General features: G+C 40.5%; 1 protein-coding gene across 1 annotated transcript in view; it reads right to left on the bottom strand.

The window, feature by feature from the left end:
- Positions 1 to 16,364, bottom strand: part of LOC129017574 (polycomb protein SUZ12-like) — a 66,521-nt gene that overhangs the window by 3,865 nt on the left and 46,292 nt on the right. The window contains 7 exon segments of the mRNA XM_054458201.2: positions 7,371 to 7,450; positions 8,490 to 8,515; positions 8,518 to 8,687; positions 9,535 to 9,692; positions 10,250 to 10,390; positions 10,923 to 11,014; positions 15,730 to 15,907. Of these exon segments, the coding sequence (XP_054314176.2) occupies positions 7,371 to 7,450; positions 8,490 to 8,515; positions 8,518 to 8,687; positions 9,535 to 9,692; positions 10,250 to 10,390; positions 10,923 to 11,014; positions 15,730 to 15,907 (845 nt within the window).

Below are 16,364 nucleotides of genomic sequence, written 5' to 3'. Positions count from 1 at the left end.
CAGAGAGAGAGAACATTTGAACATTTTATTGGGAGAAAATGGCCCACATGCTCTACAGACAATACAACTTCCTTCAAGGCAAACTAGAGCTATAATGCTTTTGGTCTAAGAAGTTTTCAGTGTGTGCAAGGGATACCTTTGCATAAGAGGGAGAGGTAAACAACCCACACATTTAGCTTGGTTATTAAAAGTCCTCCTTCCCTATAACCTGATAGGTTATTTCCCCTAAGATCCAGATGAGTACACATTAGATGAAATTCCAAAAGTTATCTTCAAACTTTGCTACTCATTGAATGTCATGAAGATCCTGGGAAAAAAAGAAAAAAACAAAAAACAACCTTGCTACTCAACAAGGGATTGATATTATCACATTTGAGAGAAATTCAGAATCTCAGGCCTAAACCTAGGCCTACTAAATTAGGATCTGCAGTTTCTCACAATCTTCAGGTGATTTCTATGGTCATGAAAGTTTGAAAAGCTGCCTTGAAACAGTCCTTCCTAAAACTGAAGTGGAGGTGCAGCAAAAATCATCTGGTAAATTGTTAAAAGTAATCTCAAATGCAACCCAAATTTACAGAATCCCAGGTGAAGCTCAGTAGTCTGTATTTTTATTTCTCCCCAAATAATTCTGATGTGCAGGCAAGTTTGAAAACCACTGCTTTAAAGAAAATGGATACTCCCCTTACCAAGTAGAAAGTAGGATTTTGGAAACTCATGCTAGGAAAGCAAAAAGATGCCTCAGGAGGCATGATTACAACAGGATTGATGCAAATGGAAGTTGAAGCTTAACCACAGACATTAATATACGCCTACAAAAGAAAATGCCAAGGAAGTCAAGTGGTCTGCATGAATTCTGAAGAAAAACGGAGAACCAAAGACCAAAATTTGTCAATCAATTTCCAGCACAGCCCTAGGTTAAGGGAGTGAATTTCTTGACTGAATGACAGACTCTGGACCACCTGATCGGTTATTACCTTAATGGAGGAATTATATTACAATGTATAGGTACTTTAATTAGAATGACCTGGCAGTTACTGAGGCAAAATTTTCTGCTCCTTTGTATTCTGTAATACAAGAAGGATCTATATGGATGTTCTCTTCTCTGAACCGTTTGGATGAACTGGTCAACGGCACTCATCATGCCTTGGGTTTTAAATCTGCATTGTGGTCATAATCTGTTATTTAATTAATTTTTCATATTTTTAATAAAAAGTTTGCCTATATATTTTAGACAGAAATTACCTTACTTTGCTGAAATTCTGAGAAATCCTAGATGGTTTTCAAGGCCGGGCTCAAATGTCACCTCTACTACCTTTTGCTGTGCCTCCTGGCACTGTGCTTCTGACACTTTTATGGTCCTCCATGACAGCGTGAGTGCAATTATATTACAGGCAATTATTCATGCCCCCCCTGGCTCATTTTTGACTCCTTTAGAGCACAGATCATGTTTTAGTTATTGTAGTAACTAAAACAATATTTGTTCAACCAATGACACCCATAAACAAAAGTACCTGCCGAGGGCAGAGATGCAGGGGTAAAGTCATGCCAAGATTAAATCCCAGAAACCATTGTAGATTTTTCAGAGTTGACCCCTACATTTATTGTATTCTAAAAAAAAAAATTACAGTGTTTTTAGACTTCTAGACTTCAAAAGACAACTCTCTATATAATGTATGTTTCTAGAAAGAAAAAGTGTAACATTGTCCTCTTATTTCTAATTGGTATCTGAGAAAAGAGGCCTCACTCAGTATTGGTATAGGGAAGGGGGAAGTTCATTTCCAGCGAAGTTAATACTCCAGAACTAATAAAATCTAATTATTTAATCTGCTATTACACATCTATAAACCATGAATGGCATAGAAGGATTCACCTTTTGATGTGGAATAGTGTCCCAATCTGGTATTAACGCTATTACTGAACAAGGCTGTGCTCTTTGAGTACACTCCATTTGCCCCCAATCCCTGTCTTCTGTGTCAGTAATAATATAAAAATCACCAGCTAGCTTTTATAGGTGCTTTCTTTTTTTTTGAGACAGAGTATCACTCTGTCGCCCACGCTGGAGTGCAGTGGCGCAATCTTGGCTCACTGCAACCTCCACTTCCTAGGTTCAAGCCACTCGCCTGCCTCACTCCGAAGTAGCTGGGATTACAGGAGCCCATCACCACAACGGGCTAATTTTTATATTTTTAATAGAGATGGGGTCTCACCGTGTTGGCCAGGCTGGTCTCAAATTCCTGACCTCAAGTGATCCACCCACCTAGGCCTCCCAAAGTGCTGGGATTACAGGTGTGAGCCACCATGCCTGGCCTACAGAGTGCTATTTGCCAGACACTGTGCTGAGCACTTTAAAGTGCATTATCTTATTTTATCCTCAGATCAGCTCCATAAAATAGCTACCATTATTACCTTTACATGTATATAGATATACGTATCTATCTATCTATCTATATCTACATACATTGGAAGTCTCACCAGTGTTTTAACTTGTGCTTTCAACCACTATACATATTTTAAAGAGCGTAAAAGGAGAAAAAACCATTTGTGTTTTAAAATTTTCCCAGATACCATTTCTGCTACCCTTTCTTTATCTCTGAAGTTCTAGTATTACCACTGGTATAATTTTCCTTTGGCCTAAAGACCCTCTTATACATTTACTTTAGAGCAGAACTTCTGACAACACATTCTCTTAAATTTTCTTCATCTGAAATGTCTTTTTTCTTTTTCTTTTTGCCTTAATTGTTGAAGGGTATTTTTGCTGAATACAGAATTCTGGATTGACATTTCTCTCAGTACTTTAAAGATGTTCTGCAGTTACTTGAATTGCTGAAAGGCTTAAAGTTGGGGACCGGCTCTATCACATACATGTTTTACAGAAAGGTTCATTACTTTTATATCTTCATTGTGGACCATAGCGTTTATCATCACTAAATCTTTGTCTCATGAGTTTTTAAATTTTGCTTTGAATCTACTTTTATAACTCCTTTCTTTTAATGTCCTACAATGTGGAGTTTATCAGGGACAACATGGGCAGTTGGAAATACGTAACTCGAGTTTAGAAGCGAGGTCTAAGTAGGAAAATGGATCTAGAAGTCATTGATATTTTGGTGGTAATTGAGTCAAGTGATAATTAGGGGAAAGTTGAGGAAACTAAATGCTGAGGACTATCACATGTAAGAGAGACGTTTGAAGGAGGAAAAACTGGTCAATGATATTGGGTCATGAGTGGCAACAGGAAATTTAAGAAGGATGTAGTGGCCAAAGGTATCATACATGCATTGTATATGTATGTAGATATATATCTTTCAATGTATGTGGATCTATGTCTACATACATATACAATGTATGCATGTAGATATACATTGAAAATATAGATACATATTTATAAATCTACATACATTGAAAGTGTATATAGATATATACACACATACACACACACATACATATATACAATTATAAGGGAAGGGGACTAGAATAAAGAAACCTATATGGTTGCAATACTTTTACGTTTTATTTAGAGGTAAAAGGCTAACTCTAAGTAGGTAGGTTAGGTATATATTTTGTAATTCCTACAGCAAAAACATAGCACAGATATGACCAAAAGCCATTTAATAAAACATAACACTAAAAAATATTCAATTAATCCAAAAGTAGGCAGAAAAAAGAAACAGAAGAAACCCCCCAAAAAAGAGATAATCAGAAAACAAATAATAAAATAGGAAACCTAAATCCAGTCATTATCAATCATATTAAATGTAAATGGTCCAAAACATATTAATTAAAAGACGCTATCAGATTACATTTAAAAGAAAAATAAAAAAACAAGAAACCATTTGAAAATATAATGATGTGGCCAGGTATGGTGGCTCACACCTATAATCCCAGCATTTTGGGAGGCTGAGGTGGGCAGGTGGCTTGAGTCCAGGAATTCAAGACCAGCCTGGGCAACATGGTGAAACCCCATCTCTATTTTTACAAATTGAAAACTAAACCAGTATCATGATATATAGTTAAAAGCAAAAGGGTAGAGAAAGATGTCATCCTAACACTAATCAAAAATAGTATTATATCACTAATATAAAACACTAATTTTATATTAGTATTAAATAATGGTTTTTTGTTTGTCTGTCTGTTTTCGAGACGGGGTCTTGCCCTGTTACCCAGGCTAGAGTGCAGTGGCACGATCTCGGCTCACTAAAACCTCTGCCTCCCGGCTTCAAGCAATTCTCCTGCCTCAGCCTCCCAAGTAGTTGGGATTACAGGTGCCCGCCATCGCGCCTGGCTAATTTTTGTATTTTTAGTAGGGATGGGGTTTCACCATCTTAGCCAGGTTGGTCTGCAACTCCTCACCTCAGGTGATTCACCCACCTCGGCCTCTCAAAGTGCTGGGATTACAGGCGTGAGGCACTGTACCCGGCCTGTATGTATGTATGTATGTATGTATTTAGAGATGGAGTCTTGCTCTGCTTCCCAGGCTGGGATGCAGTGGTGTGATCTCAGCTCACTGCAATATCCACCTCTTGGATTCAAGTGATTCTCTTGCCTCAAACTTCTGAGTAGCTGGGACTACAGACGTGTGCCACCACGCCAGCCTGTTTTTCTACTTTTAGTAGAGATGGGGTTTCGCCATGTTGGCTGGTCTGGTCTCGAACTCCTGACCTCAGGTGATCCACCCGCCTTGGCCTCCCAAAGTGCTGGGATTACAGGCGTGAGCCACCATGCCTGGCCAAATAATGGTTTTTAGTATAATGATTATTACCAGAAATAAAGGTTATTTCAGAATGATAAAGGGGTCAAATAATCATCAAGAGGACAAAACTGTAAATGTTTCTGCGTCTAATAACAGGGCCTCAAAATACAGGATGCATAAACAGACAGAATTTCAAGGAGAAAGAGAACAAACCCATAACAATCGTTGTAGACTTCAACACTCCTTTCTCAGTAATCACTAGAACAAGCAGACAGCAAATCAGCAAGGATAGAGAAGACCTTAACACAATCAACCAACTTGACCTAATTATTATTTATGAAACACTTTACCTAACGGCAGCAGAACACATCTTTCCTATTACAAACTGAACATTCACCTAAAAAATGTTTCAGGCCATATACAAACCTCTAAATTTTTTTTTTAATTCATCATACCAAGTATGTTCTCTAACCGTAATGGAATTAAATTAGAAACCAACAACAAAGATATCTGGGAAATCCCTAAATGTTTGAAAATTAAACAATATGTTTTAAAACAAATCATGAATCAAAGAGTAAGTCATAATAGAAATTTTACTATGTTGTGAACCAAATGAAAATGAAAATAAAATATACATCACAAATTCTAAGATATGTTTTTAAAAGTGCACAAAGGGGCTGGGAGTGGTGGCTCATGCCTGTAATCCCAGCATTTTGGGAGGCCAAGGCAGGTGAATCACCTGAGGTCAGGAGTTTGAGACCAGCCTGGCCAACATGATGAAACCCCATCTCTACTAAAAATCCAAGATTAGCTGGGCGTGGTGGTGGGCGCCTGTAATCCCAGCTACCTGGGAGGCTGAGGCACGAGAATCATTTCAACCCGGGAGGTGGAGGCTGCAGTGAGCCAAGATCATGCCACTGCACTCCTGCCTGGACAACAGAGCAAGATTCTGTTTTAAAAAAAAACAATGCATAAACGAGCACAATAGTTTAGCCTGGAATCCCACCATTTTGGGAGGCCAAGGCAGGAGGATTGCTTGAGCCCTAAAGTTCAAGACCAGCCTGGGCAATATAGTGAGACCTCATCTCCATTTGAAAAGAAAGAAAGAAAGAAAGAAAGAAAGAAAGAAAGAAAAATCAAAGAAAATGAGGTATATATGCATGATAGGATATTATTCAGCCATTAAAAAAGTGAAATCTGGGCCTGGCGTGGTGGCTCACACCTGTAATCCCAGCACTTTGGGAGGCTGAGTTGGGCGGATCACAAGGTCAGGAGTTCGAGACCATCCTTGCTAACACTGTGAAACCCCGTCCCTACTAAAAATGCAAAAAATCAGCTGGGCGTGGTGGTGGGTGCCTATAGTCCCAGCTGCTCTGGAGGCTGAGGCAGGAGAATGGCGTGAACCTGGGAGGCGGAGCTTGCAGTGAGTCGAGATCACACCACTGCACTCCAGCCTGGACCACAGAGCGAGACTCCGTCTCAAAAAAAAAAAATTTAGTAGAGACAAGGTCTCACTATGTTGCCTAGGTTGGTCTTGAATTCCTCAACTCAAGTGATCCTCCTTCCTCAGCATCCTAAAGTGCCAGCATTGTAAGTGTGAGCCACCACACCAAGCTGGGAACATACTTTTAGCCACAAAGGAATACGAAACAAAAATTGTTCTCCTTTCACCTCTATGAGATGGTAAACAAATCCAAAAAGCCACGTTTTATTCTGAAAAATTAACCAATGGTTAAAAATTGTGGTAATAACTGTGGTAATTTTCAGGATTTCCAGACAGTTGTAACATGTGGCAATAAAAGGCATGAAAACTGGGTCATTAAATGAACCTACAGCTCTGTCTTGCCTTCTGCTGTTCCCTGGTCGTAGGTCCAGCCTTTTTTTTTTTTTTTTTTGGAGATAGGGTCTCACTCTGTTGCCCAGGGTGGAGTGCAGTGGTGCAATCTTGGCTCACTGCAATTTCCATTTCCTGGGTTCTTCAAGTGATTCTAGTGCCTCAGCCTCCCGAGTAACTGGGATTACAGGTGTGTGACACTGCACCCGGCTAAGTTTTGTACGTTTAGTGGAGACAGGGTTTCACCATGTTGGCCAGGCTGCTCTCTAACTTCTGATCTCAAGTGATCCACCCGTCTTGGCCTCCCAAAGTACTGGGATTACAGGCATGAGCCACTGTGCCCAGGTCTATAAAATGTTTTGAGTGTGAACGAGTCAACCCTGATAGAGTTTGCAAGCATGGGAGAAACACTACTACGAGAGTTAGGATGGGCACCAGTGATTTCTGAGGAGGGTCTATGATGATGACACCCTTTCCTACGGACACCAGGGTTGCAGCAGCCTGTTTCCTCTTGAAAGCTGACGGAATCACAACCCTGATATATAATGCTGCAATGACTCACATCTCTGCAACAAGTTCTAAAGGCAAGGCCCGGTTTTTGCCCTGATTTTATTAATACTAATGAATATAATATTAATTCATTGTTATAAATAATACCAAAAGGAACATCTTTGTACCTAAAAAAAACCTGCCAAACCAAAAAACATTGGACTAGAATAAAATTTGGGACAAATATACATTAATGGAATTTTAAATAAGATTCTAACACATGCAAGATTTCTAGAATGTGAAACAGCAAAAGACCATAAAGAATAATAACATATTTAAATTAATTTAGAAATACCCTACCCATGCTTCATGACATGGAGATTCCAGAGTTTCATCACTTCTTTCGCTCCTTCGTTAACATCAGAAAACTCTTCAATTTGCTGGGAAAAAGAAAGAAAAACACCTATTAAACACATATTTTAAGAAAAATTTGTGAGAATGTCAAAAACAGAATGTTTTGGAACTAAAAATACAACATATTTATACAGCAAAGTGGCAACATTTCTTAAAATTAACTTCTATTTAAGTAGTCATTTAATTTAATTTAATTAATTTATTTATTTAGAGACAGAGTGTTGCTCTATCGCCCAGGCTGAAGTACAGTGGCACGATCTCAGCTCACTGAAACCTTGACCTCCCGGGTTCAAGCAATTCTCTTGTCTCCGCCTCCCGAGTAGCTGGGATCACAAGCACACACTACCATGCCCAGCTAACTGTTGTATTTTCTTTTAGTAGAGACGGGGTTTTGCCATGTTGGCCAGGCTGGTCTCTAACTCCTGACCTCAGGTGATCAGCCCAACTCACCCTACCAAAGTGTTGGGATTACAGGTGTGAGCCAGCACACCTGCCGTCATTTAAAAAGGGGAAGCCTAAATTATGATTGCCTATAAATATAGAAATGAAAACACACAATACAAATTTACTTGAAGAAAATCCATATTCCCTTTAACTTGGTAACTTTTTTGTTTGTTTTAATACAGGGTCTCCCTCTGTCACCCAGGCTGGAGTGCAGTGGTGCAATCTTGGCTCACTGCAACCTCCATCTCCTGGAGTTAAGCGACTCTCCTGCCTCAGCCAACTGAATAGCTGGGACTACAAGTGCGTGCCACCATGCCTGGCTCATTTTTTGTATTTTTAGTAGAGACCTGGTTTCACCATGCTGTCCAGACTGGTCTTGAACTCCTGAACTCAGGCAATACGCCTGCCTCGCAAAGTGCTAGGATTACAGGTGTGAGCAACCGCCACCAGCCTAACTTGGTTAACTTTTAAAGTGACATAATTTTAAAACCTGTACATTTCTGGATTCCTTAATTTTTTTTAAAAAAAGTTCCTTTACATTAAAAGTCTAGTTCATAGTAAGCAATTTTCAAAACAAAATAATATTCCAAGATAATAGCCAATAAAGATAATAATAATTACCGTAATGGTTTTTTCTCTTAGCCATCAGGATCCTTTTCATCTTCACTATCTACTTCCATTTCTTGTGGACGGAGAGGTAAGCAGGTATCACTATGGAAATACAGACGATTGTGGCCACTACTATATGTTCTTCGCTGTTCTACTTCCCCATCTTCAGATTCAAGAAATTCAGACATGCTTGCTTTTGTTCGTTTTGGTCTAATGAAAAGAAATAAATGTTGATTTATGGCCTCTACATGTATACCATCTAACTTCACGACTAGGAGTTGAGATCTGTGATAATCTGCAACATCACCATTTTATAAAACTAACCATAAAACAACAGTATTAGAGGCACACCCCCACTAGTTATTTTCTTTCAGTACATAATGTAAATCAAACCTATTACATATTAATTCAAACACAAACTGTCTTTCTGGGTGTGAAAAGTTACAGTTAAAAAGGAGGAAAAAGAAATGAAGTGCTAGTCAGGGCACATTCAGATAGGAATATGCATATAAAATCCTACATGTCAAAACTGTGTATTCTAACTCATGTATATTCACAAAGCAGAAAAGCCGTAACACTGGTTACATACGCATACACCTGCCTTAAAAATTTTTTCAGTTTTACTAAGATTAAAAATTCCCTGTTTGTAATTTTATTTATTACTATTATTATTATTTGAGATGAAGTTTCGCTCTTGTTGCCCAGGCCGGAGTGCAATGGCACAACCTCGGCTCACTGCAACCTCGACCTCCCAGATTCAACCAATTATCCAGAAACTTCTACTGACAGAATTCTTTAATTCCAATAACCACTGCAGCAGTAGTGACATTAACATCATTAAAACTTATGTATAAAGTTCAAAGAAAAAGTGAGAAAACTTCTCTGTAGAAATAGGAGCTATCAAGTGTTATAAAGTAGTTAACAACCCCATAGACACCTAATACTGAAAAATAATAATTTCCACCTAACTAACTAGTAGCTTCATCTAGCTCCTTTGTTCCTCCAACATCAGTAAAAATCAGAGCTTAAACTTGTGTTATATGCCTTTTTTACCTACCTGCACACAAGAATGTGTGTGATAGGTGTTCTCTTAACTGGTCCATTGTGACTAAAAGCAAATCCAGGTTGGCGATGAATATCCTGAGGATTTCCTGCATAGGAGCCATCATAACACTCATTGATAGAAACATCTATCCTAGCACCTTTTGGATGATACTGCAACAAAAATGTCAAAAAAAAAAAAATTAAGTATCCTATCCTAAATATCCCTCCAATTTAATTAAAGAATTTGTGGGCTCCTAATATTTAGAAAACTAAAATAGGCCAGGCACACCAGCATGGTAAACAGGCAGTCAGAAGACCTGGGGTCAACAAAATGTGTTAAAATCTTAACTATGCCATTTATTGCTTGGTGACTTTGTACAAATTATTTCTTGGTTGAGCAAGAATAAGAAAATTATCATTTAATTCAAAGAGTTGGTTGAGGATTTTGTGAGTCAATTAGAGACACTACACAAACATTAATTATAATTCCAAATATATGTCAACTCTGAATCATTCACTGTAATCCATATATACGGCAATCTATCAAATACAGAAATTTGTCATTTTTAAACAAAGTACAATTTTTGAAAGTCACGCAATCTTGTACTTAATGCATATCTTTTCCCTTTTTTAATTAAAAAAATTTTTGTGGGTACATAGGTGTATATATTTATGGGGTACAAGAGATTTCTTAACACAAATTGAGAAAATATGAAAAATTACTCAACACAGTTGAAGACAAATCTGCTGTGGCAGAGTTTAAGATGTTTGAGTAAACTATAAAGTCTGCGGCAGTTCAGAGTACACCAAGGGCAATGCAGGTCATCTCTTGCTTCAGTTTGTTGCCTTGTATTGTTGTTATAGAGATACTAAAAACAATAAAAAAAAAAAAAGCAAATCTCCAATTTACGCATAACAAGATATTTTGTTTAAATATCACTTCTAAAAATAGTTTAAAAAATTTTAAAGGAAAATCAAATTAGAGATATTCTCTTTAATTAAATATGCCCAGCGAGGCGAGGTCACTCACGCTTGTTAATCCCAGCATTTTGGGAGCCAAGGCAGACACTGTCAAATGTATTGCTTGGAGCTCAAGACAAGCCTGGGCAACATGGTAAAACCTTGTCTCCACAGAAACTACAAAAATTAGCCGGGAGTGGTGGCACGTGCTTGTAATTAGTTACTCGGGAGGCTGAGGCGTGAGAATCCGGTTGAACCCAGGAGGCAGAGGTTTGCAGTGAGCCAAGACTGCACCACTGCACTCCAGCCTGGGCAACAAAGTGAGATCCTGTCTCAAATAAATAAATAAATAAAATTAAAATGAACAAAAAATTTTCATGTTTGACATACAAAAAACAAATACATTTCATAATTACTTTAAGAAGGATCAGCTATGTTTACCTGATAAAATATTCTTAATTTTTGTCGGTTTTCATTTGGAGTATCCTTTTCTTTTCTTGTTTGTAGATCTGTAGTCAATGATTCTTTAACAGCTGAAAACATACACTCTTATATTCAATAAAAACATTGCTTTTGAAAAGCAAAATAACATACCTCACAAAAACTATTAAATATTAAAAGTCTCACAGAATTCTACTTGTGGTATTTAAATACATTTGTTATCTCCCTCAACTGATGATTGCGGGAAAAATACCCATAATCAGCATCCCTAATCTGATGTTAAGGTCTATTGGCAGGACTTATTTTTTTCCTTAAAAAGCACCTCTGGCCGGGCGCTGTGGCTCACGCCTGTAATCCCAGCACATTGGGAGGCCAAGGCAGGAGGATTACGAGGTCAGGAGTTAGAGACCAGCCTGCCCAACATGGCGAAACCCCATCTCTAATTAAAAATACAAAAAATTAGCAGGGCATGGTGGCGGGCACCTGCAATCCCAGCTACTCAGGAGGCGGAAGCAGAATTGCTTGAACCTGGGAGGCGGAGGGTGCAGTGAGCCAAGACCACACCACTGCACTTCCACCTGGGTGACAAGAGCAAAACTCCGCCTCAAAAAACAAAAACAGGGCCAGGCGCGGTGGCTCACACCTGTAATCCCAGCACTTTGGGAGGCCAAGGCAGGTGGATCCCGAGGTCAGGAGATCGAGACCATCCTGGCTAACACAGTGAAACCCCATCTCTACTAAAAATACAAAAAAATTAGCTGGGCATGGTGGCAGGCACCTGTAGTCCCAGCTACTCGGGAGGCTGAGGCAGGAGAATGGCGTGAACCTGGGAGGCAGAGCTTGCAGTGAGCTGAGATCACGCCACTACACTCCAGCCTGGGCGACTGAGGAAGACTGTCAAAAAAAGAAAAACAGAAACAAAAACAAAAAACCACCTCCTATGTCCTAAACAATTATAAAAGTAACTCCAAGTAATTATATGTCATTACCATGCTATTTTAAGCACTCTGAGGTCAGAATGTGTTTTTTTGTTGTTGTTGAGACAGATTCACTTTGGTGACTAGGCTGGCGTGCAGTGGCGCAATCTCAGCTCACTGCAACCTCCACCTCCTGGGTTCAAGCAATTCTCGTGCCTCAGCCTCCTGAGTAGCTAGGATTACAGGTGCCCTCCACCACACCTGGCTGATTTTTTGTATTGTAGTAGAGACAGGGTTTCACCATATTGCCCAGGCTGGTCCTGAACTCCTGAGCTCAGGCAATCTGCTCATCTCGGCCTCCAAAAGTGCTAGGATTACAGATATGAGTCACCATGCCCAGCCCAGAGTGTGGTTTTAACTGGTGTTTGTATTCTCAGATCCCAGGTGTGAGCAGGCACTAAGTGTTGGTTTATCAGAAAGTAAGTTATACTTATTATATTAAAATTATTTTAGGCCGGGCACGGTGGCTCATGTCTGTAATCCCAGCACTTTGGGAGGCCAAGGTGGGCGGACTGTCTGAGGTCAGAAGTTTGAGACCAGCCTGGCTAACATGGTGAAAGCCCATCTCTATGAAAAAAAACTAGCCAGGCATGGTGGCACACACCTGTAGTCCCAGCTACTTGGGAGGCTGAGGCAGGAGAATTGCTTGAACCTGGGAGGCAGAGGGTGCAGTGAGCTGAGGTTGCGCCACTGCACTCCAGCCTGGGCGACGGAGAAAGACTCCATCTCCAAAAAATAATAATTATTTCAAATCTAAAAAGATAGTGACAAATGATTCTGGTATATTTCCTTTCAGACATAAGAAGAAAAAAAGGTATTTATATTTCCTTACATAATTAACAATTAGGTATAATTTGCATAGAACTTTTTCTTAGTTTTGATGCAACCTTTTACCTATTTCACTGGCTTCTGAGTATTCTGAGAAGTGTCCATACTACAGTTTACTTGCAAAACCTTTCCCCTGACACAAGCCATTTCTTATTTTATTTATATTTTTTATTTTTTATAAGCAACAGAGTGTCACTATGTTGCCCAGGCTGGTCTTGAACTCCTGGGCTTCAAGCAATCCACCCACCCTGGTCTCCCAAAGTGCTGGAATTACAGATGTCAGCCACTGCGCCCAGCCCCATTTCTTATATTTCCTTAATCTGACCATTACTGTGACCTGCACACAATGAGTGTACATGAGTGGTCAAAGAGGACAATTTAAGCCTTCTGCCTTCTTTAAACAGGCAGATAAAGACACATGAGTGCTCTCTCAGGTCAAGAACAATGTACATACTGGACAGATACAAAAATGACAGAACTTGGCCAGGCGCAGTGGCTCAAGCCTGTAGTCCCAGTACTTTGGGACGCTAAGGTAGGTAGATTGCTTGAGCTCAGGAGTTTGAGACCAGCATGGGTGACAGCAAAATCCCATCTCTACCGAAAAATACAAAAATTAACAGGGCGTGGTGGCACGAGCCTGTAGTCCCATCTATATGGAGGGCTAAGGTGGGGGGATCGCTTGAGCCTAGGAGGCGGTGGTTTCAGTGAGCTGAGATGGCACCACTGCACTCCAGCCAGGGTGACAGAGAGAGACCCTGTCTCAAAAAAAAAAAGTAAAATAAAAATGATAGAACACTGCAACTTGGGCCTTAAACTCAGCAGAAAGTTAACTCTATTTGTAAATGTTTTTTCCTCTTAAAAACTGGCTGGGCACGATGGCTCATGCCTGTAATCCCAGCACTTTGGGAGGCCGAGATGGGTGGGTCTCCTGAGATCAGTAGTTTCAGACAAGCCTGGCCAACAAGATGAAACCCTGTCTCTACTAAAAATACAAAAATTAGCCAGGCATGGTGGTGTGTGCCTGTAATCTCAGCTACTCGGGAGGCTGAGGCAGGAGAATTGCTTCAAACCAGGAGGCGGAGGTTGTGCTGAGCCAAGATCACATCACCGCACTGCAGCCTGGGCACGGTGGCTCACATCTGTAATTCCCAGCACTTTGGGAGGCCCAGGCGAGCGGATCACGACGTCAGGAGATCGAGACCATCCTGGCTAACACGGTGAAACCCCATCTCTACTAAAAATACAAAAAAATTAGTCTGGGTGTGGTGGGTCACGCCTGTAATCTCTGCACTTTGGGAGCCCAAGGCAGGCAGATCATGAGGTCAGGAGATTGAGACTATCCTGGCTAACACGGTGAAACCCCGTCTCTACTAAAAATGAAAAAAAAAAAAATAGCCGGGCATGGTGGCCGGCGCCTGTAGTCCCAGCTACTCGGGAGGCAGAGGCAGGAGATTGGCGTGAACCCAGGAGGTGGAGCTTGCAGTGAGCTGAGATCGCACACTGCACTCTGGCCTGGGCAAGACAGCGAGACTCCATCTCAAAAAACAAAACAACAAACAAAAACAGAAAAACTTATACGTGAGTTATAAAAAACATAGTTCCTGGGCTGGGCACAGTGGCTCATGCCTGTAATCCCAGCACTTTGGGAGGCCAAGGCGGGCGGATCATGAGGTCAGGAGATCGAGACCATCCTGGGTAACAAGGTGAAACCCCGTCTCTACTAAAAATACAAAATAAATAAATAAATAAATAAATTAGCTGGTCGTGGTGGTGGGCACCTGTAATCCCAGCTACTCAGGAGGCTGAGGCAGGAGAATGGCATGAACCAGGGAGGCAGAGCTTGCAGTGAGCCAAGATTATGCCACTGCACTCCAGTCTGGGCAACAGAGTGAGACTCCGTCTCAAAAAAAAAAAAAAAAACTTAGTTCCAAAGCTCTTTATAGTTGTGATTCCAAAATCTTAAAAGCTAATCTGAAAACCAGTAGTTTTCTTGTAAGTTTCTGGCAAATCTGTTTAGTGGAAAAACTTGCTCTAAGTTACCATGAGGACCCCACTTCAAGATGTTATATGTGATATCTATACTATGTACCATATCATGCTTCTATAAAATTTTTTTTTTTTCAATTCCAATTTCTAGGCACACTTGGCACAAAGGTTCTGGATAAAGAATTTTTACTACTACTTCAACACAAAACTTTACACTTAATATAGAAGAACCCTAATTTACCATGATTCATAACCTACCTAATAAGCCAAATAATATTTCCAAAAGACTAATCACATAGAGGCCAGGAGAGGTGGCTCTTGCCTGTAATCCCAGCACTTTGAGAGACTGAGGCAGGCAGATCATGAGGTCAGAAGATGGAGACCATCCCGGCTAACACGGTGAAACCTCGTCTCCACTTTTTTAATTTATTGACTTACTTTTATTTTTTTTGAGATGGAGTATTGCTCTGTCGCCCAGGCTGGAGTGCAGTGGCACAATCTCGGCTGCAACCTCCGTCTCCCGGGTTCACGCCATTCTGCCTCAGCCTCCCAAGTAGCTGGGACTACAGGTGCCTGCCACCAGGCCTGGCTAAATTTTTTTGTATTTTTAGTAGGGACGGGGTTTCACCGTCTTAGCCAGGATGGTCTCCATCTCCTGACCTTGTGATCCGCCCGCCTCGGTCTCCCAAATGCTGGGATTACAGGTGCGAGCCACTGTGCTCGGCCAACCCTGTCTCTACTAAAACTACAAAAAATTATCCAGGTGTGGTGGCATGCGCCTGTAGTCACAGCTACTCGGGAGGCTGAGTCAGAAGAATCGTTTGAACCCACAAGGCAGAGGTTGCAGTGAGCCGAAATCACACTACTGCACTCCTGCCTGGGCAACAGAGCAAGACTCCATCTCAAAAAAAAAAAAGAAGAATCATATAAAGCAAAACACAAATGAATTAATCTAAAGCACAAGACCTAACTCTGCAAACCATTATTTTATTATTTTGATTGCAATGTTTTCTTACCAATAGTTTGAGTAGGTTTAACTGAACCAGGCTTGTTTTCCTGATGGAGGCTCTCTGAATTTCTAGTGGCAAGAGGTTTGGCAATAGGAGCTGTAGATTTATCATTGGTGTCTCCTGTCCAACGAAGAGTGAACTGCAACGTAGGTCCCTGAGAAAATGTTTCGAATGGAGGCAGCCTCTAAAAAATAAAAAACATGCAAAGACTGGAGACTCAGATAATGAATTCAAATAAATTGTAGAAATTAAAAAAAAAATTCATTATAAGTCAATGTGGATTTGCCTTAATAGATTTGTCTTGAAAATCTAAATGCTGACTGAAATGGCTAGGCAAACAAAGTAAAAGTATGGACCAGACACCACAGAACTTGAACTGGAGAGCACAGGCTGTCTAAAAGAGGCGACCACTGATCAGCAACAGGTGAATTGTTGCCATGTGAAAACATTGGTCCAACACAAACAGATTTTCAGATTTTTCCAAATAGGTCAGAAATCAAAGTTTTCATGGGAAAATTTCCCATTTAGGTTGTTGCTAACCAGTTCAAATGTCTTTTTTTTGAGATGGAGTTTCACTCTTGTCGCCCAGGCTGGTGTGCAACTGGCGTGGTCTCAGCTCACTGCAACCTCCCCCTCCCAGG

This window comes from Pongo pygmaeus, chromosome 19 (genome assembly GCF_028885625.2).
Source record: "Pongo pygmaeus isolate AG05252 chromosome 19, NHGRI_mPonPyg2-v2.0_pri, whole genome shotgun sequence".
NCBI lineage: Eukaryota > Metazoa > Chordata > Mammalia > Primates > Hominidae > Pongo > Pongo pygmaeus.
Note: the sequence above shows the minus strand (reverse complement) of the source record. Positions and strands in the feature narration are given on the sequence as shown.